The sequence below is a fragment of the Lotus japonicus genome, chromosome 5, assembly GCF_012489685.1.
Source record: "Lotus japonicus ecotype B-129 chromosome 5, LjGifu_v1.2".
Classification (NCBI taxonomy): Eukaryota; Viridiplantae; Streptophyta; class Magnoliopsida; order Fabales; family Fabaceae; genus Lotus; species Lotus japonicus.
This window is the reverse complement of record NC_080045.1, coordinates 4,252,363-4,273,135: the sequence shown is the minus strand read 5'-3', so window position 1 is coordinate 4,273,135 and position 20,773 is coordinate 4,252,363. Positions and strand designations below refer to the sequence as shown.

The 20,773-nt window shown below is 37.2% G+C and overlaps 3 protein-coding genes across 4 annotated transcripts; 2 read left to right on the top strand and 1 right to left on the bottom strand.

Annotated features, from left to right (window-relative positions):
- The first annotated feature begins 5,400 nt into the window (after positions 1-5,400).
- Positions 5,401-7,189, top strand: LOC130720399 (uncharacterized). Its single transcript, XM_057571037.1, has one exon. The coding sequence runs from the start codon at positions 6,116-6,118 to the stop codon at positions 7,085-7,087; it is 972 nt and encodes a 323-aa protein (XP_057427020.1). The 5' UTR covers positions 5,401-6,115; the 3' UTR covers positions 7,088-7,189.
- A 1,698-nt stretch (positions 7,190-8,887) lies between these two features.
- On the top strand, positions 8,888-13,577 carry LOC130717933 (polyadenylate-binding protein RBP47C-like). Of its 2 annotated transcripts, none has more exons than XM_057568345.1 (6): positions 8,888-9,504; positions 10,987-11,452; positions 12,040-12,095; positions 12,172-12,302; positions 12,425-12,521; positions 13,140-13,577. In XM_057568345.1, exons 1-6 carry the CDS (start codon positions 9,175-9,177, stop codon positions 13,302-13,304), a joined length of 1,245 nt encoding a protein of 414 aa, XP_057424328.1. In that variant the 5' UTR covers positions 8,888-9,174; the 3' UTR covers positions 13,305-13,577. The 2 variants fall into 2 exon arrangements, with proteins under 2 accessions (XP_057424328.1, XP_057424329.1); XM_057568346.1 differs by having other exon boundaries at positions 8,901-9,504; positions 13,143-13,577.
- A 689-nt stretch (positions 13,578-14,266) lies between these two features.
- Positions 14,267-19,918, bottom strand: LOC130720122 (serine carboxypeptidase 1-like). The gene is made up of 9 exons (XM_057570741.1): positions 19,712-19,918; positions 19,375-19,543; positions 18,540-18,647; positions 17,774-18,051; positions 16,738-16,983; positions 15,031-15,137; positions 14,861-14,947; positions 14,538-14,643; positions 14,267-14,448 (listed from the first exon to the last, which is right to left on the bottom strand). Exons 1-9 carry the CDS (start codon positions 19,916-19,918, stop codon positions 14,299-14,301), a joined length of 1,458 nt encoding a protein of 485 aa, XP_057426724.1. The 3' UTR covers positions 14,267-14,298.
- Between the last annotated feature and the right edge of the window lie 855 nt (positions 19,919-20,773).

The following is a 20,773-nucleotide window of genomic DNA, read 5'->3' as shown; positions in this document are numbered from 1 at the left end:
TCATGCCACTATTTTTAATTTAATGTTAGTTTTTCTTCGGAGTTACTATGTTAAGGAATTCTAAGAGTTTGTGAGTTTAAGAAAAATAGACATATATTCGTGCAAAAAATTGGACAGCAAACTAAGACCATTGCATATCAAGATTAATTTTGGCGGAAGTATGCTTTATTGTTAATAGTTTTTTTTTTCATGGACTAAATTGATATTAGTTTAAAATTAACATTAAATTTGATTTTAATTTAATGTACTGTGCTAAAACCATTTGCAGATATAACTTTGTGGTATGTTACACTTTTGGCATGGATGTTACTCTTTTGCTTATGCATTTGATATTTATTAAGTTTAAAGATGAAATCATTAGTGCACAAGTTTCCACTACCCGTTCATTCACTCACTAAGCTATCTCATTAAAACACCAATTTTTTTACTAATGTATGTAGGTTCTCACGTGTATTTGTACTTAATACTTATCTCAAGTGAGCTTTACTAATATATATATAGAAGATGGATAGATATTTTTTTTTTGAAAAAACCAAATATATATATATATATAATTACTTTGGGAAATAAGAGCCCCAAGTACAATATAGATAGATATATATTGATAGAATTTTTTTTATTTTAAAAGTATTTTATCTAAATTATTAATTAACAAATATTATTTTGTTTTTTATTTTGATTTTTTAAATTTGTCAAATGCAAAGCTCAAGTCAATTTTAAGGCTATGGATGTTGTTATTTAATATAAGTAGTTGAATAGGTTTTTATAATACAATTTTTTTTTTTCAGTTTTTAGTTTGTTAAATTTTTTATTTTTTAATGTATTTAATATAAAGGTATGTGAGCTTTTATGGTTAAATACATATGTGTATTTGTACTTAATACTTATCTCAAGTGAGCTTTACTAATATATATATAGAAGATGGATAGATATTTTTTTTTTGAAAAAACCAAATATATATATATATATATATATATATATATAATTACTTTGGGAAATAAAAGCCCCAAGTACAATATAGATAGATATATATTGATAGAATTTTTTTTATTTTAAAAGTATTTTATCTAAATTATTAATTAACAAATATTATTTTGTTTTTTATTTTGATTTTTTAAATTTGTCAAATGCAAAGCTCAAGTCAATTTTAAGGCTATGGATGTTGTTATTTAATATAAGTAGTTGAATAGGTTTTTATAATACATTTTTTTTCAGTTTTTAGTTTATTAAATTTTTTATTTTTTAATGTATTTAATATAAAGGTATGTGAGCTTTTATGGTTTAATACATTAATTGCATGCAAAAACACAAGTGTGCTTTACATATATATAGACAAGTTGTATATATTTTTGTAACCGAGACTGAAAATGATGAAACTGAAAACAATAACGTGCTCAGATATTATTACCAATGAAAGCAATGAAAGCATACCAATAAAAGCAATTAACACCAATGAATATATGTTGAAGACTAAAAGGAAGAGAATGGGGTCTGCTAGGGCAAGAAATAGGTTTTGGTGCGCCGCCGTCTTTGACTAACTCCACCGACTCAGTTTCCTGCAGACGCTGACCACAGGGAGATCCTCCTCTCTTTCTGTGCTATTTTACCTTATTGGGTATTGCTATTTCCTTGTGGAGTTTTTGCTATAGTTGCTATCTATAGCATTCTCGTGCTTTGTGTGGCCATTCTACCATCACAGTCCAATCTTCTTCGTCTCTGTCATGATGAACAAAAATATGAACATCAAACTGAGCGGCGCGGAAAGCACTGTGTTGCGTATTGGTGCTGTGGAGGTGGACCGGGATCTCGCCGCTGATGTGTGGGCTGTGGGCAAGCTCCTCACTCGGGACGTCACGGGCTACATCTTCCGTGTTTTCAAAAGCGTGATGCAACGGCTTTGGGGTGATTCCAACTATGTGGACATCCGAGAAGTGTCTCCAAACTTATTTGTATTCCGTTTTGCAAATACCAGGGAACGGAATTTTGCGGTGAGGGGGGGACCTTGGCTCTTTGACAGACAGAATGTAGTGCTGGAGGTATTTCGCCCCAATGGAATTCCCTCTCAGGTCCCTTTGGTGCGGGTACCGTATTGGGTCCAAGTTCATGGCCTTGAGGTCTGGCTTCGGAAGGAAAAGACTGCTGCGGCTCTTGGTGCAGCGTTCGCCGGCTATCTGGGATGGGACAGGTCCGATGCGAGCCGCTTTGGGGATTGTTTCAGAATCCGTGTTTGGGTAGATGTCACAATACCACTACTTAGAGGACAAATGCTTGAAACTGATGGTGGACAGCCCTTCCAAGTTCTTTTCAAATATGAGAAGCTGGGAAACTTGTGCTTCCGGTGTGGTATGATGGACCATATAACCAGAAATTGTGATCGTGAAGCTGGACCAAATGAAAACCGTTCCAACCTACCCTATGGCTCTTGGATGAAGGCTGCGGAGTTCTCTCAACCCTATGCTCGCCAGAGGGACCGCGAGAGTGAGGCCCGACGCACCTTCAGCAAGCAGCGGTCCCAAGCTCATGACCATAGTGGGGCTAGTAGCTCCGCACGGAGCCACCCGCCGCCGGAGGGACACCGTGCTCAGGATAAAGATGATGAATCAGTGGATGGAAACGACATGGATGGCCTGGATGTTGATGAGGAACTACGGAAGCTGGAGAATGAAAACACTGTAAAACCTCCTGTTGTGAACAAGCCGGAGGTCTCTATAGGGAGCGATAGCAAGGAGCTGTATCGGGGCAAAGGACCAGCTTTGGTTTCCAGCCACGGCGAGCATGGGGATCCTCCTACCCCAGCAGCGGAGTTCTCCTTTGGTTCGACGGATCTTGGGCCACCTAATAGGAAGAGAGGTGGGGTGTCTTCGGTCCCTCACGCGTTGGGAAGCACGGGGGTGTCTCCCCCCTTCAAAAAACAAAATAACTCTGATGGATTGGGATTGGCGGAGTCTGCTTTGCAGGCCCGCCCTCCTCAATGAAACTCATATCTTGGAACTGTCGTGGGCTTGGGAACCCACGTGCAGTTCGAGCCTTGCGAAGGCTCATCCGTTCAGAAGTGCCCGATATGGTCTTCAGTATGGAGACGCGGAGGTTTTCCCATGAGATGGCTTCTTTGAGGAATATTGGTGGGCTTGCCAACCTCTTTCCCGTTGGTTGCTCGGGCTCAGGTCGATCTAGAGCGGGTGGTCTTTGTCTTTTTTGGCGAGAGGGGTTGGAGGTGGAATTTATTAGCTCTTCACTCAATCACATTCTATGTATGGTGACAGACCCAGATACTAGCTCCAGTGTTCAGGTTCTTGCAATTTATGGGTGGCCAGAGGAGCATAACAAATGGCGCACGTGGGATTTAGTGAGGAGATACAAACCAGATGATTCGGTTCCGTGGTTATGCATTGGCGATTTTAATGAGGTACTGAGTCCCAATGATAAATTGGGGGGAGGCCCAGTTGATGTGGCGCGCTTGCAGGATTGTGCTAGAACTATAGCGGATTGTGGTTTGAGAGATGTTGGATACTCCGGTTACCGTTTTACTTGGTCTAATAAACGCAAGGCTCCGGGTACTGTGGAGGAGCGGTTGGATTACGCCTTAGTAAATGACAAGTGGCTTGAACAATGGCCGGTGTCTCATGTTTCTCACCTTCCGAGATACAGATCGGACCATAACCCCATTCGCATGTGGTTTGGTGTTCGACGTAAGCAGGAGGAGACTAGACGTGAGAGAATGTTTCGCTTTGAGGAGGTTTGGCTCCAAAAAAATGAGGAGTGCATGGAAGTTGTCGCGGAGGCTTGGAGCTCTGGGGGAGGGAGCTGTATTGATCGGCTTGCTTCGGTAGGCCAACATTTGGGCTCGTGGGGACGGGAGGCCTTTGGGGATGTCTCAGGGAAAGTGGCTGATTTACGGGTAAAGCTCCAAGCCTTACAGAGACGTGTACAATCTGAGCAAGTGGTAGAAGAAACAACAACGGTGGAGGGGCAACTAGACGCTTTGTTGGAACAGGAAGAGATTGTTTGGTGTCAAAGGTCCAGGGCAACTTGGCTTAGACATGGTGATAGAAACACGGGTTTCTTCCACAGGAAAGCTTCCCAACGCAGGAAGCGCAATTCAATTGAAGAAATCGAAACTGAGGATGGCAGAACAGTGGACGAGGTCAAGGACATTTACCGTGTTTTAGCTGACTATTTTATGTCTCTCTTTTCCTCTGCAGGTCCTATTGATATTGACTCAGTGACCTCCCTAGTCGCAGGACGACTAACAGCTCACCATCTGGAGATCCTCACTAGGCCTTTCACAAAAGAGGATGTTGAGGAGGCTTTATTCCAAATGCACCCAAATAAGGCCCCAGGTGCTGATGGATTGCCAGCTTTGTTTTATCATAAGTTTTGGCATATTATTGGTGAGGACATATCTCAGTTCTGTCTTCATGTCTTACATGGCTCTATATCACCAGGTATTATAAATCGAACTTTGTTAGTGCTTATTCCTAAGGTTAAAAAACCTTTGCATGCTAACCAGTTCAGGCCCATTAGTCTTTGTAATGTTATCTTTAAGATTATCACTAAGACTATGGCGAACAGATTAAAATTAATCTTGCCGGATATTATTTGTGAGGCCCAGAGTGCTTTTGTCCCTGGTCGTTTGATCACGGATAACGCTCTCGTGGCGTTTGAATGTTTTCACTTTATGAAAAAGAAAACAAGTGGCCGTAATGGCGTTCTGGCTCTAAAGCTTGATATGTCCAAAGCTTATGATAGAGTTGAGTGGCCTTTTTTGGCGAGTGTTTTAACACAGATGGGATTCCCTCTCTCTTGGGTCAACCTCATTATGAGTTGTGTAACCACAGTGAATTTCTCTATTTTACTAAACGGAGCGCCCCAAACCCCCTTTGCCCCGGGGAGAGGGTTGCGACAGGGTGACCCCTTGTCCCCTTATCTATTCATCCTTTGTGGTGAGGTTTTCTCTGCGCTTATTAATAAAGCAGTAATGTCCTCTTCTTTACATGGTGTTAAGGTAGCTCGATCAGCACCTGTGATTTCTCACTTACTTTTTGCAGATGATAGTGTAATCTTTGCAAAAGCTACGCCAGAGGAGGTGGAGAGTGTGAAGGAAATTCTTTCAACTTACGAGCGAGTTTCAGGACAAGTCATTAACCTTGACAAGTCAACGCTCACATGTAGCCGAAACGTGCCAGATAATTGTTTTAATCACCTTAAAGGGTTAATGAATGTAAAGGCTGTTGAGCATTTTGACAAGTATTTGGGTCTACCAACCATTATTGGTAAGTCAAAGACCCAAATTTTTAACTTTGTTAAGGAGCGGGTTTGGAAGAAACTCAAAGGTTGGAAAGAAAGAGTTTTATCCAGGGCTGGACGAGAGGTTCTAGTGAAGGCGGTTGCACAGGCGATTCCATCTTATGTGATGTCATGTTTCCTCCTTCCGGATGGTTTATGTTCTCAAATTGAATCCATGATAAGCAGGTTCTATTGGGGTGGTGATGTTGACAATCGATGTGTTCATTGGCTCAAATGGGATTCTCTTTGCCAACCCAAATGCAAGGGTGGCTTGGGTTTCCGAGATTTTAAAGCGTTTAACATCGCTTTGGTGGGGAAGAACTGGTGGCGAATCATGTCGAAGCCAAATACTATGCTGGCACGGGTTTACAAGTCTGTATATTTCCCACGACAAACAATCTTTTGAGCTAAGAAGGGTTATAGACCAAGCTATGCATGGTCTAGCTTGTTGGGATCAGCTTGGGTCTTTGAGCAAGGAGGTCTTTGGAGAGTTGGGGATGGCAAAACGATTAGAGCTTGGGACGATAAATGGATCCCTTCCTCAACCCCAATGGTGTACCGCGAGGATGTGGCAGCGGAACTTCATGTCACTCATGTGTCGGATTTAATGCTTCCAAATGGAGGGGGGTGGGACCGTGACAAGGTTGAGTTCCTGTGCTGGCCACCTACTGCAACAGCTATCCTTTCTGTCCCCTTGCCCATGTATCATTAGGAGGATAGCTTTTTCTGGCCAGCTACTGTTGATGGATGCTACTCCTCCAAAACAGGTTATCAATTCATCCGAAATCAGCATCATGCGCGTGTGGCATCGGGCTCTTCAGCTCCAGCTATGAGGCCAGCTCTTTGGTTGAAACTTTGGAAGGCAGAGGTAGCACCGAGGTGCTGCGAAACGGCATGGCGAGCATGCCTCAACTTGCTACCTGTTCGTGCGTTATTACACAGTCGAGGAGTGGCAACGGATCCATTGTGCCCTCGGTGTTTAGCGGCTCCGGAAACACATGAGCATGCTCTCTTTTTTTGTCCGTTTATCAAACAGGTCTGGTTTGCCTCTCCGCTGGGGTTTCGTCTTCATGAGGAGTGCTCGGTGCAAGAATTTTTTACTGAATTTCTGGGTGCAGCTGATTGTAATGGCATTGGTATGTTTTTCTCCATCTTATATTCAGTGTGGCAGGCACGTAATGATCTTCTCTTCAGCGCGAAGCAAAGCTCTGTTGATCAGATCCTGTTGCGAGCGTCTAGCCTTCGCCCGTCGAGCAACCAGTTAACTGCTCCTCACCGCCATGGCCGCGAGCATGTTTCTTCATGGCGTCGACCAGCTGCAGGAATTTTTAAAGTGAACTTTGATGCTTCATTGCTACAATCTCATGAGGCTGGGTTCGGGTTTATAGCAAGGAACAAGGAGGGGGAGGTCTTGGCTGCTGCTACATCGACCATGGGCCCGGTTCTTTCATCGGTTTTGGCAGAAGCACTTGCTTTGCGCTGGGCCTTGGGGTTGGCAAAGGAATTGGGGTTTCGCCGCATCTGGGTTGAGACGGATTGCTTGGTGCTATACAACTATTGGGAACGTAGAGAGGGTGGCTTCTCCCATTTGGAAACAGTTGTTAAGGATTGTCGTTTACTGCTTTGTAGTTTTGATGTTTTTACTTTTACTTTCGTTCGTAGGACCGGCAATTCTGTTGCCGACGCGTTGGCAAAACTTGCTTTTCGTTTAGGCTGTTTGGTTTGGATTGAAGAGGCTCCGTTGGAGGTTTCCTCTCTCATCCAGGATGATGTTTTTGCCTCTGTGGCTTCTTCTCTTTGAATGAAACCCAATTTCAAAAAAAAAAAAAAAATCTCAGATTTAGCCAAACTCTAGAGAATGAAAATCAACGTAAAAAAAAAATGTAATGGATGAAGAAAAAGAAAAAACAAACAGCCAGAGACGTATAGTTACATAGGAAAAAAATATTAATGTTATAATTCTTAATGCTATTGCAGTAGAAGATGGCAAAGAAACATGATTAAGTGTGCTTAGTTCTTAAGGAGATGAAGAGTACAATCGTGCTAATAACGTGTTAAGAAATTAGTAAAAGGGGGAGAGGGAAAGAGATGAGTAAGTGTGAGACAAGTTATTATGTGGAAATGAGGTGTGGCTGCTTGATGCAACCTCATTTATTTATAGCACTAGAACTAGGTCAATTCTTGGAGAGGATACACATAGGCCAAGCCCACAAACTTTCTAGTATAGCCCATATACCCAAATACACATGGTCATCCAAACTATTCATAGCACAACTGATTTTTTATTTATAATTATTCTAATATCCTTAAGAACCAAAAAAATGTCATATTAATATCATAGTTATTTTCAAAAATATTGAATTGTTGAATTTTTAAATTACTAAAAAATCAGAAAATACACATATGACATCGTCTACCTAGCTACTAATAATAGTATGAGAGAGAAAGCTACTCAAGAAAGACAAAGCATGAGGGGCTAGCACTTGTTGGAGTTGCCACTTTTTTATTTCGAAAATAGTATGTATAAAATAAGATAAAATATTTTGACCAATTTTAGCCCCTCCTAATAAAATTCTTAATTCCTAATTCTTCTTCATCTTCTTCTTCCAATAACAACAAAAGCGGAGAAAGTTGTTACTCTGGAGCTGAGTACGAACCCAGATCTAGTAGTCAGCAAGCCAAAAATTACACCAATGCAGCGCCCCCAATCTCCCCCAAAGCTCTCTGGAATGGGAACAATCTCTCAGACAATGAGTAGCATCTTCAGGGTCATTCGAGCAGCGAGCACAATCTGGCGATGAAGCTAACTGACAATGAAACCTTTTCGCGTTTGTTGGTAGAGCATTATGGAGCACCATCCAAATAAAAAACCGAAGCTTTTCAGGGACTGCCAACTTCCAAACCCAACGCCATGACTCACCATGGCCAACGTCAAGCTCCTCACGGTCTCTCAACCAATGATAGCCATCACGCACAAAGTATAAACCATCTCCCGATCCCGTCCAGCTCCAAAAATATTATTTCAATCTTTTTTCAGAAAATTTTCAAAATAAGTTTAAAATATATATTAGTCTATAATTGTACTTCTACAACATTGATATATGCACACAATTCTTTAATTTCAATCTCATTTCAACCATTTATTCTTTGTGTCCTTTTTCTTTTTTTCCTATCAAAACATTTATCATAAATTTTACTCCTCCTACTTCTATTCTACTGTATCTTTTTACTATAAGGGTGGAAGTGGAATTGTTGTGAATAAAACATTTTTTTAAACCTAGATTGATGACTCTGAATTCCATGCTATGGCATTCCCCAAATGGTTAATGTCACTCACTCCCACTGACATCCCATCCCATGATTCCCATCCCAGCAGCAGCATTAAGAAACAAAAAATGAATGACGTGAGGTGATTGATCTATATAGTATATAGTTCATTGACAAATCTCAAAACAAAACAAAAATAGCCCAAAATCGAAAAAAATAGCCCAAAAAAGAAAAAAAGCAGAAAGTTAACAGAGGAAAAAAAAACTATCCAGAGATGGAAACAATCAAAGGAACGAAAACCTGGCCTGGCGGCGGATCCAGTTACAGAAACAAACACTAGTGTCCTGCAAATTGCATATCCCTCAGATCCAACGCTCAGTATCAAATTGAATCATTTAATCCAACGGTCAAAACAACCACCGCGTTTTCGAAGAATCCTCCATCATCATCATCATCTTCTTATATACCCTTTCTCCTTGCCGCGCCTCTTCCTTTCTTTCTCTCTCTTCCTCCTCCAGATTCAGCTTTCTCTCTCTAGAAAACCCCAACTTCGATTCCGTTATTCGAATCTACGGTGTTCATTTATTGAACAGAGAGAGAAAAGGGTGAATTTAATTAAAGATGCAACAATCCAACGGCTCTGATTCGTCGACGGAACCGAACAACAAGCAGCGGTCAGCGGCGGTGGCGGTGCCGCAGCAGTGGGTGCCGATGCAGTATCCGGCTATGGTAATGCCGCACCACATGTTACCGCCGCCGCCTCAACATTACCCCCCGCCGCCGCCGCCTTACGTGCCTTACCATCACCACCACCACCAGTTCGCGCCGCCACATCAGCAGCATCACCATGGATCCAACAATAACATCGAGAACAAAACCGTTTGGGTTGGAGATTTGCATCACTGGATGGACGAAAATTATCTCCACCGCTGTTTCGCTTCCACCGGCGAGGTTCTTTTCTTTCTTTCTTTAATTCTATTTTTTACAGTTCAAGTGTTAAGAGGAAAATCATTTTCATAATGTATCGTATAAGCTTATACTATCATACTTAATACGGACCACGGCGTGCCAAACCAGCCATAACTGTCTTTAAAGTTGCTGTGCAGTTTATTTGAGGGAAGAAAATGTGGATTTATTTTTTGAGAACTAAGCAAGGTTTTGTTTAGCTGTAATTGGAAAGTTGCTGTGCAGTTTATTTGGTATAAGTTACGTGGTTTTTATGATTGGTGTTTGAGTTTGTGTTTACATTGTAATAAAAATGTGCATGGGGTTGTTTACTTACCTTTAGTGTTAAATAACCACATTTTAGTTATATCAGTGTATAATTAACATAATCATGTTAAAAAAATTACATCCTTTAAATTTATGTTACAATGAGGTTGTTTAATCTTTTAGGGTTAGACAAGCTTTTGATTTGAAGTGTAAATTGGGAAGAGTGGTTATCACTATTCAACATTCATGGGATATATATTTATTATATGTATTGTTTTAAATTCAATCCAAACACATGTATAATAATTTACGGTGTGTGTTTGGTTTCGCATATGACGAGTAGCCTATTTTGGTGAAAAGAATACTCACATTAGCTTATTTCATACGCGATTCTCTTTCGTTATGTGATTGTGAGAAAATTTTCCAAACACGACTGACGGCTAATAGTGTCTAAACATGTATTTATCGGAGATTATTCCAATTTAGCAATGAAATGTCAAAGGAACACAATTAAATGTGAAAATAAATTCATATTGGAAATTGGAAAGAGAAATATGGTGCCAACTTTAACCTTTCACTTTAAATTGTGATAAATAAAGTTACTCTATATCTTAAACAACCAACTATACAAACACCCACATAACCTCATTTTTCTTTTAATCTCTCTCTTCCTATCATATCACATCTATTACTTATCTCTCTTATTTTCCTATCTTTCTCATTTTAATTTGCGTTTAACATCCAAGTGGGGAGTCTATAAAACATTAAAGTTGCAGCTGGAAATGATTTAACTTTTCAACCCTAAGTAAATGAGCTTTGTATGCATGTGTGTATCACATTGTGTTTCAAACGTTATACATGGGGAGAAAATGTTATACTAAGAGGTATGCTTAAATTACGGCTGCGTTTCCTAATTGCGGACAGTTGCGGGTATATGCGGCCGTAATTGCGGTCGTGATGCCAATGGCATGTCTATGGGGCCTTCATTTGATCTATGTTTAAGAAAATTAATGTGAACTCTTTGGCATTATGTGTCTGTGTGTACATTTCTGAACTCTTTGGTGTGATAATATTGTTTCAGAGAAGTTCTACTTCTCTGCCACTCTTATTTATTGAAAATAAGCCTGCATTTTGGGAAATAAATTTGTTATGACAGAAGATGTTCCCTGTGCCTTCTCATATTGCTTCAGTCATGCTTCTGACCATTATATTTTTTTGCAGATTTCCTCCATCAAAGTTATTCGCAATAAGCAGACTGGTTTATCAGAGGGTTATGGATTTGTGGAGTTCTATTCACACGCCACAGCTGAGAAAGTTTTACAGAATTATGCTGGAGTCTTGATGCCCAATACAGACCAACCTTTCCGTCTGAACTGGGCAACATTTAGCACTGGGGAGAAGACTTCAGATAATGTTTCTGATCTTTCAATTTTCGTAGGAGATTTAGCTGCAGATGTTACGGATAGTTTGTTACATGAAACATTTGCTAGTGTATACCCTTCAGTCAAAGCCGCAAAAGTTGTTTTTGATGCCAATACTGGCCGTTCGAAAGGCTATGGTTTCGTCAGGTTTGGCGATGATAATGAGAGATCCCAGGCTATGACTCAAATGAATGGTGTTTACTGTTCTAGCAGACCCATGCGTATTGGTGCTGCAACTCCAAGGAAATCATCTGGTCATCAACAAGGTATGCCAAATCACATTACTTGCTTCTGATGTGTGAAATTTTACTTTCAAGAAAAATAAAACTACATTTTACATTCCATTCAAAGAGAAAGCATCTATCCACCATTTTTACCTCAGATTCCATTTGTTCTTCTGCCTCACAAGCTGTTACTAATGAACTTTAAGGACTACGTTTCTTGCCTGAACAAACAAGAATCACAGTCTAATGGCTTAAATTTTGGTGTCAATTTAAAAGAGTGCTATTTTCATGTCTTTGTAGATGAATAAATTCTTTGAAATGACAATTATTATGTCTTTTTCCCAGCCAAAAGAAAGACAATAATCATATGGTGAACTGAATGCAAATGAACATTGAATTTGTTTGCTGATTTCATTGAATAGGAGCATGCATAGTTGCAAAATCATCTGATTTATTAATTGCTTTAAATCATTCGACGCATGCAGCATGCTCACGTGACAATTTCGTATATTGTTGTGTGGCATGATTTTATTCTTGGTATCTATATCATGGAACTTCTCGAATTGATTTATTTGTTTTTGAAGTATCTGTACTAACTCTGTTTTGATTTTCTCTGTTTCCTTGTTTAGGAGGCCAGTCAAATGGCACGTCCAGCCAACCTGAATCAGATTCCACAAATACAACTGTGAGTTTTTCAGCTTATTTCATTAAATTTTACATTTTAGGGATTTGTCATTTAATACAATTGTGAGTCATTATAGATATTTGTTGGAGGACTCGACCCTAATGTTACAGAAGAAGATCTTAGGCAGCCATTCTCCCAGTACGGTGAGATAGTCTCTGTTAAGATACCTGTGGGGAAAGGGTGTGGTTTTGTCCAGTTTGCAAACAGGTTAAGTCCTTGCCTTCTCAAGTTTTTTCATAGTAACAGATAAAATGCTTTTGAAAGATAACATGTTCTTGAATCTCTTCATTGATGTAATCACTACAATATCATTTGAACAACTTTTCCAGAAATAATGCTGAAGAGGCGTTGCAGAAGCTAAATGGGACAACAATTGGAAAGCAAACAGTTCGTCTTTCTTGGGGCCGCAATCCAGCAAATAAGCAGGCAAACTCTCTCTCTCTCTCTCTCTCTCTCTCTCTCTCTCTCTCACTTTTGCAATCCCACATTCTCATTATTATTGCATTAGGTCTCATGATGTTGTAATGAAACAACTATCCCAAAAAGGGTAAAGACACATAAACATTTTTATTTTACACTTCTGGCATGTCCCCTCACACAAGCGCCCATTGGACTTGAGGCAATGACAATGAACATGTCCACCTAACTTGTGCTGAAATTCAATTATAATGCGTGCAAAAAGAATGCAACTCTAGATCGCTCTGTTATAGAGACTCCGATATCATGTTATGAACCAACCATGCCAGAAAGTCAAGCTGTTAGGTGAAGACACATGAAACAACTTTGTTTTTGAACAATATTTTAGGTCCCTAACTGCTCACATAAACTAAGTCTGAGTTCACTGCAATCTTTGTAAAGGAAAATTGAAGCAACGTTTTTCTGAATTTTCTTTTAAATCAATAGAAAAAGTAGTTTTTTTCATCTGATCTCTCAAAAATGCTTTGTAAGTGCAGTCTTTCGTGTAATTGCATTGTGTAATTCTCTTTCGATCGATATACCTTTTGATAGCAGTTCTTTGTTCTTTTTGGTTGACTCTTTCGATAGCAGATTAGAATGGATTTCGGCAGTCCCTGGGGAGGGGCATATTATGGGGCACCAGTTTATGATGGCTATGGATATGCTTTGCCGCCACCTCATGATCCAAGAATATATGCTGCTGCTTATGGAGCGTACCCCATTTACGGAGGCCACCAACAGCAAGTAAGCTGATTGAAGTGCACGTCAGGAGTAGTTCTCACAACAGGTCACAACAGCATCACGCTTGAATGAGAAAATTAACTTCTCTTCCATGTAACTTGCTTGATCTGTTGATTTCTTAAGAATCCCTCCTAATTGTGGAGTGGAGTTGAATTTTGATAAGCTGAGCTAGCACGGTAGGGTTTCAATTAATAATTTGTTTAGACTTGTAGGAGTGATGATGACTAATGAGGAATTTGAACTTAATTATCAGAATAATTATGTGTGATTGTGTGCTTGCTTGCATGTCATTTGTTTCCAGCTGTTGACATTGTTTGCCTTTTTTTTCCAAAGCTTTTAAGGGTCATTTTATATCTCTCAATCACCAATAGTTTTATTGCATGTCCCTATGGTGTTGTTCAAAAGCGATTATAGAATTCAAGTTCCTCTTATTTAGGTTTGGGATCTCATTCATTTTGATGAGTTCTGTGAATCCTATATTTCTTAGGTTACTTTACATTATGCGTGTTTCCGCATTCAAGGTTGAATTAGAAATCTAGTTCAACTTGGCTAAAATAATCGGTTGCAGTTGCAGAGAAGGGTCTCTGTTTCTTACTCTCTCAGTCTTTAGTTTGGATCGACTTATTTTTCCTTTTTGTGAAGGAATTAGCGCTATATAACTCTTTGTAGTTTGCACATAGTTCATTTTCAAATAAATTGACACCTCTACCACCAGACCAGCTGATAGAAATGCACACATTTATTTATGAGGTGAATCATGATTAGTTCAACATATCATAAGCATAAGATTATTTTTATTTTTATTTTAGATGCATGTTCTTATGTAAATTTGTACCTGAATTTCTTGCTCAACATTGAAAAGGATATAAACTGCGCTTAGGAGCCATTTTATTGTTCTATTTTCATAAAAAAATAAATCATTACATGTGAAAATTTCAGGGATAAATTTTTATATGAAACTCATCTATCACATTTGCGCATCAATTTTAGCATATGCTAAATAAACTCAAGATTTTAGTTTAGGAGGAAGTTCTCCACGAAGAAAAGAAGTGATCATGGTTAGTGCTCTCTTTGGTTGGGAACTTGGAACCATGTGTCCAGCTCCTCTTACTGTAATGAGCGTGAGTCCTTTGTACCCAACTACATATCCTCCAACCTATATATATGTTGTACGAGAATCAAACATATATAAAATCATTCATATGGCTAGTAATTTCTGAACACATAGTAAATATGTTTCCTTACCTCATCGCTAGAGCCCCATGGACGCCATCTTGTGTCCACGTGAAGTTTTAAGGAATTCAATGAATACTTTGATGATGTTATCGGAACGGAATTATCTGTGTCGCCACTGCATTATTGAGCTACATTAATGAGATATTTGTGACACACGAGATATTGTGATATATTACTGAGATATTGATGTACCTGTACAATCTTATTGATATTATCAATATTGTTATGTTACACAGATATTGGTATAACTATCAAAATATGTTGTCTTCACATAAAACTTAGATAATGTCTTGCATGTAATGAAGATAATTGTGAAGCTTAATATAAATCACCTGTACATCCAGATGCTTAGACCACTTGATATTAACCGTTTTATGGTGGGTAGAATAGTTGATGGGCTATCTGTCCATCCCACGTCGCTAAAAAGAAGCATTAGGCAAATTAGCCCAAAAAATAAAACAAATTGTGGGGAGGAAAACACAAACCATTGACTTGTGTATACCTGCAAGATAACCATTTTGTGGCTTTAGCATGAAGAGCCTCTTGAACTTCAGGGAGATTTAAGTAGGTAGTGGTATAATCTTCAGAACAAGGGTTGAAATCGTTTCCCTGTAATGTTAAAGTATGGAATAGTTTCTAGCTTAGATTTGATGAACAAAATAGAATGATCTTTGTGTTCTTTATTTATGTGAACTATTCCTTAGTTTGTATGATAATTGATAAGTAATGCTGCAGTCAATTTTGCTTTTACATATGTGAGGGTGTCATATATTGGATGATTGTAATTTGTAAGCTTTGATATAGGTTGAATACTTTAATCTTATTTTACTGTAGCTAGTATCCTATGGGCTAAGGAAAAATGTTAAGTAGACAACCAACTTAACATGAGAGAGGCTTAAAATGAGAGGGGAGGTAGAGAAGATAGAATTATTGGATGTGATTCATGATCTCATGTGATCAGGAAGAAAAATTTTAAGAGAAAACTTCGGTGTATATGAGATGCGGCTACTGTTGGACTATTTAAAGATCAGGATCAGTGGAGAAAAATATCAAAGTCATGAAATAAAAACAAATGCATTTTAGTTCTTGTTTGAAAGTTTTTCCCCAAGTAATTTTAAAGCTAAAATCAAGTATGAGGATAAATTTGTGAGTATTGAGTAGCTTCTAGATGATAATGGATTAGACTACATGCAAATGGGCATGTTGAAGACCTGTTGAATAACAGATTCAATAGCCGAATTGTTCCAATGAGCTAGTTGAATAGAGTGTGTAATATTCAACATCAACATGTTGATTGAACAGTAAATTGGTCTCACTCATCCCACATTGTAAAATCTCATTGGTTATTTTAATTTCCATATTCTTATCTCATCCTAATTATTTGGGGTCAATTATTTCGTAGTAAATTAATTTTTTTTTTAAAATTCATCATTTTTTTTTTGTCTATAAATAGATGCTTGGTTCATTTGATTTGGACACAGAAAAAATGACATTTTCCCCTCTAGTTTTTCTATTTAGCCTCCAATAAACTCTTGTTTGTAGCTCTAAACATATTTTTAGTGAAATGGATCCTAACAATAACCCTTTTAACACTCAAAGCTCTGCCAATTACCCTTTCAACTACCAAAATCCCAACAACTACAGAATTCAAAATGAATCTTCCAACCAACGAGGTCCCTAAAATATACCAAGTTATGGATTTTCTTCAAATTTCATCATGTCGTCATCTAATCCAAATTATAGTCAACATTATCAATGATGTCTTAATAATGACTATCCCTATATCTCGTCGTTTTTTACTTGCAAGAAAAAATTAATTAAGAATATAAAATTACTAAAATAAATTACTAAACTAGAAAGAAAAAAAAATTAATTCTTAAAATGATATAATCACAAAAATAAAAACATAAAAGAAAGTAAGAATATGAAATAAAAAGTGGTGGGGTAGGGTGTTGAATTTTATTAAACAAAACCATTGTAGTGAGTAAAAGTTGAATGTGTGTTGAATTATTAGGTGAAAGAGAGAGAAAATGATGTGGAGTGTAAAAAGTGAAAAAGAAGGGTGTTGAATGGAAAAAACCATTGGGCATAGCCTTATGAGGAAATTAAACTCGCCCAAAAGTGATATTAAACTTTACTATAAAGAAATGGACTACTACCTTTAAGTGTTTCAACAACAATGCAACATAGCAGCATGCATGCAACTTACAAAGTAGGTGGCAGGACTTTCTGGTGAATTACAAATTGGAGCATATATGTTGTATATATCAATATCTCCCATCTCATCATCTGCTTTGTTTGTGTATTTGTTGCATTCACTTGTAAGGTTGAAAGTCTTAAAGTTACAGTGTTTTTCAATTCCTTTATGAGTTTTGTCAGAGTTTAGACCATGCGTCCAGAAATAGTCATACATTCCCTTTGTACAATAATAATCATCTATCCAGCCATTTCCAATCTGCACCAAGAACAATTTTTTTTTAAAGAAAAAATAACAAATTCAATATATTGTACACCGAAAGATTTTGTTAGAAATATACTATATAACCATTCACACGTTTTCACGACAAAGTAGTAGAGTTTTCAATTGATATTTGCAATCACAATTGCGACCACCACATAAAGGGTTTAAATAGCACCACGACCGTAATTGTGGCTGCATAAACCTGTATTTGTCGACAATTTTGTGACCTAATCGCAATTGTTAGAGTCCCACATTGACTAGAGATGTGGCCAAGCAATTGCTTATATATGGTTGTGCAAACTTTAACTCTTGAGCTAGCTTTTGGGTTAAGTTAGACATCCTTCATGGTATCAGAGCCAATGGTTGTTTGACCATGGGCCTGGACCCTATCCTAGATCCATTTGTTGAGTCCCCATATTTGGGTCACCCGTTTCATTCAACGCTCCAGATGTTCTACACTGGGCGTGAGGGGGTGTGTTAGAGTCCCACATTGGCTAGAGATGTGGCCAAACAATTGCTTATATATGGTTGTGCAAACCTTAACTCTTGAGCTAACTTTTAGGTTAAGTTAGACATCCTTCAGCAATCGCCACTACAATTTAAAACCCTGCAAAGTAGAGTTCGATTGACCTCCTCATTATTCTAATAAAAAATTGATTTCGAACACAATGCATTGTAAGTTAGCGTCAGGAGGCATGTTATAAATAGAATATAAATTAAACTATTTATCTGTCTTGGAATTGAGAGGTTTTGAGGTAGTTGGTTCGTAACATGTTTGACTCACCGCGACCCCTTTCAAATTGATCACCGTGTGACTTTTCTTTAGCTTATTCTTTGAGAGTATAATGTGAGCAAGCTGAGGGACATAATGGCCTGCGTAGCTTTCACCAGTTATAAACAACTCTCTTGTTTTATACTGTGGGAATCTCTCCAGCCAGTTAAGAAGAAAAGTGTATGAATCCAAGGCTGTGCTGTGGTCACCAGTTTTTGAGTAATCTGATGAATTGTCTGAATATGAAAAGCCAACTCCTGCTGGAGATTCTAGGAAGATAACATTTGCCACTGCCATTTATGGAAACAACTCATCAGTTCTAAATCTCGATAATGCCGCAAATTAAACATTAAAAAAATAAAAGAATAATTGAATGTGATGCTATTGAGTCATTTGTGTCCGCTTAAAAAAAGTGATTTTAGCATCCAAAAAATTGAATAAAAAAATTAATTTTATTTTAAGAGATTTTTTGAATAGCAGAAATTGATTTATGTTTGTGTACAAATATAAAAATTTTATTTTCACTAAAAAATCCACTATAAATAATTTATTATTTCAAACACTATGATCAACAGTTTAAAGAAATAAAATATTTTAGTTATTTTTTCAAATTTTGCTTTTTATCAAGATCATACACAAATTGTTCAAAAAAAAAGTTGTAATTTTTTTTTTAAAATTAGTGAATTTTTTTTTATTTTTTTTTATTAAAATAAGTGATTATTTCACGAAATAAACATAGATAAAAGAGCCAATTTTCATCTATCTATATCATGCTCACCATTATTCCATGCAAATTCATTTTTGTGAAGTGTTCTTCCATCACTATTGACTCTAAAAGGTCCCAATTCTTGCAGGGCTCCATACCCAAAGGAAGAGCACCCTGGTCCTGTATGTCACCATATATATGAGTACATTTATAACATTTCTTTTGCCCTTTGTGCATTCGCCTAAAATGTGCTCAAATGCAATATTAGGCCTTGAAAACGCATAGATTTTACTGTTTCTAATTATATGAAAAGTTAGAAAATTGACAATTTTTAGGATAATATAAACAATATTGCATATATTGTTGAATTTAAGTTTTGCCCAAAACATATTCGTACATAGTTGTTTTTTTAATATTATGATAAGTGTATAAAATGATATGATTAAGGATTAAATGAAAAAATGTAATTAACAAATAATTATGAATTTACCTTAAATTTTAAAGTGATAAATAGAAATAAAAACCGTCTTAAAACTATGAAATATTCTTGCTCAAGAATCATGTTTGGTGGCAGACATGATTCATGGCTTTCATGTTGGATTTTTACTAACATATGTTGCTTATAATTGTGAATAAGAAACCATTAGCAGGTCATCTTATGTTGCTAATGTTTTAGTGCGCTGGTTGATAATCATTAGCTATTGAAAAACTTAATGGCCTATAGTTGTACAGGAACAAGCTCTAAAGAACTTATGTTAAACAAAATAGGCATATATACGAAAATCAAAATAATAGACTATTTACCCAAACTGTATATAAGTATGATCATTCAGTTTTGTGGTCAAAATCACCTAGCTACAAAGATCACATGCATGCAAAAGTTATGTATGGAACATTCTAGAGTTACCTCCATTTAGCCAAAGAACAAGAGGGTTGGTGGAAGAATTGTGAGGTGACTCCACAAAGTAATAGAACAATGATCTCCCCGCCTTGGCATCCACTGTGACATACCCTGCATACTGATCAAAATCCACCCCTTGGGGTTGTCCCGGCAAAGACTTCACCTTATCAACACTCTTTGACCCAGGAATGGAACCAGAAAAAATAGATAAAGAAGGCACAAAAGTAATACATTATTTAAATTTAATAATCACTATTTGAAAGAAGCAATAATATAAAAGATTTACAGGTGCAAAAACAAAATTTGAGTACTACTCTACCTGGTTTCGTCCTTGATTCGACACATTTTGTTGTTCAACATGTGCCTGAGAAAAATATTCACAATCCACACCATTAACACCAAAAGCTTCTCCATGTGAAGACTTTTTTTGAGACCTTCGTGAATGAATGAACTTGTAGAGGTATTTGCCTTGTTGGTTCGCGTCGCATGAGATGGCGAAGTGGGACACTGCCACAAACAACAACCATAACCGTGATTTTGTTGATAACATTAGTGCCATATCGTTATTATTGTGTTATACTCATTCAGAACTCTCATTTTATATGCTATATATAACAATATTTTTGTGTAGGAAGCTGTTATGTTAATGGAAATATAATTATCGGCTTTTATCGGATGTCCCCGGAGGGACATGGAAATATAATTAGAAAAGGACAAAAACTTAATAGCGAATGTGCCCATGGTTCCGTCTGTATCCTATTCTCTTTATTTAAAAAAAAATTGAAAAATATAATAAAAGAAAAAATTTGATCTCAAGCTATCATAGGAAATTAATTTAATAGAAATTTAATTCCATGCAAATCAGTTATTATAATAACCAATTACTAATTATATTGAAATTAATATGTCCAAAATATTCCTACGTGCATATTTCTATTTTTTTTTAAAATGTAGATATGAAAAATAAATTACTATATTTCCTTTCCTAATTATATTGGAATGCTGATTATTGGTTGTGGTGAACATTGGCTCTTGACTTTGGGGCCTATTCTTATTGCTGGGTGTTGCTTTTTTCAGTGCAAGTGCAATTCTGTTTTTTAGTTCTTTCCTATGTAATTGTTTTAGTTTAGTCTTTTCTTTGTTTCAATTCATGGTTTCAGTTCTCTTTTCTCACTTGGGAGAGATTGTTCCCAAGTTTTTTATCTATTTATATATAATGGCTTTTGTTTTCAAAAAAAAAATTTCAATAAAGATTAGAATTAGAATGAGAATTATATATTTTCCTCTTGTAACCAAAAAAAAAATGAGAACTATATCAACTATCTATATTTCTTTTAAAATTGAAAATAATTTATTTGCTTACACATTATATAAATTCATTCATTAGTATTTCAAAATTTTGATA

What these genes read in the sequence shown, in the direction of transcription:
- LOC130720399 (XM_057571037.1), top strand. Translation starts at nt 6,116, where the DNA reads ATGAGGCCAGCTCTTTGGTTGAAACTTTGGAAGGCAGAGGTAGCACCG.
- LOC130717933 (XM_057568345.1), top strand. Translation starts at nt 9,175, where the DNA reads ATGCAACAATCCAACGGCTCTGATTCGTCGACGGAACCGAACAACAAG. An exon ending in CAGATTCCACAAATACAACT is followed by an intron (nt 12,096 to 12,171) that starts GTGAGTTTTTCA and finishes GAGTCATTATAG; the next exon opens with ATATTTGTTGGAGGACTCGA. An exon ending in TTTGTCCAGTTTGCAAACAG is followed by an intron (nt 12,303 to 12,424) that starts GTTAAGTCCTTG and finishes CAACTTTTCCAG; the next exon opens with AAATAATGCTGAAGAGGCGT.
- LOC130720122 (XM_057570741.1), bottom strand. Translation starts at nt 19,918, where the DNA reads ATGTTATCAACAAAATCACGGTTATGGTTGTTGTTTGTGGCAGTGTCC. An exon ending in TCAATTTGAAAGGGGTCGCG is followed by an intron (nt 16,984 to 17,773) that starts GTGAGTCAAACA and finishes TTCTTGGTGCAG; the next exon opens with ATTGGAAATGGCTGGATAGA. An exon ending in CTAAGCATCTGGATGTACAG is followed by an intron (nt 14,644 to 14,860) that starts GTGATTTATATT and finishes TCAATAATGCAG; the next exon opens with TGGCGACACAGATAATTCCG.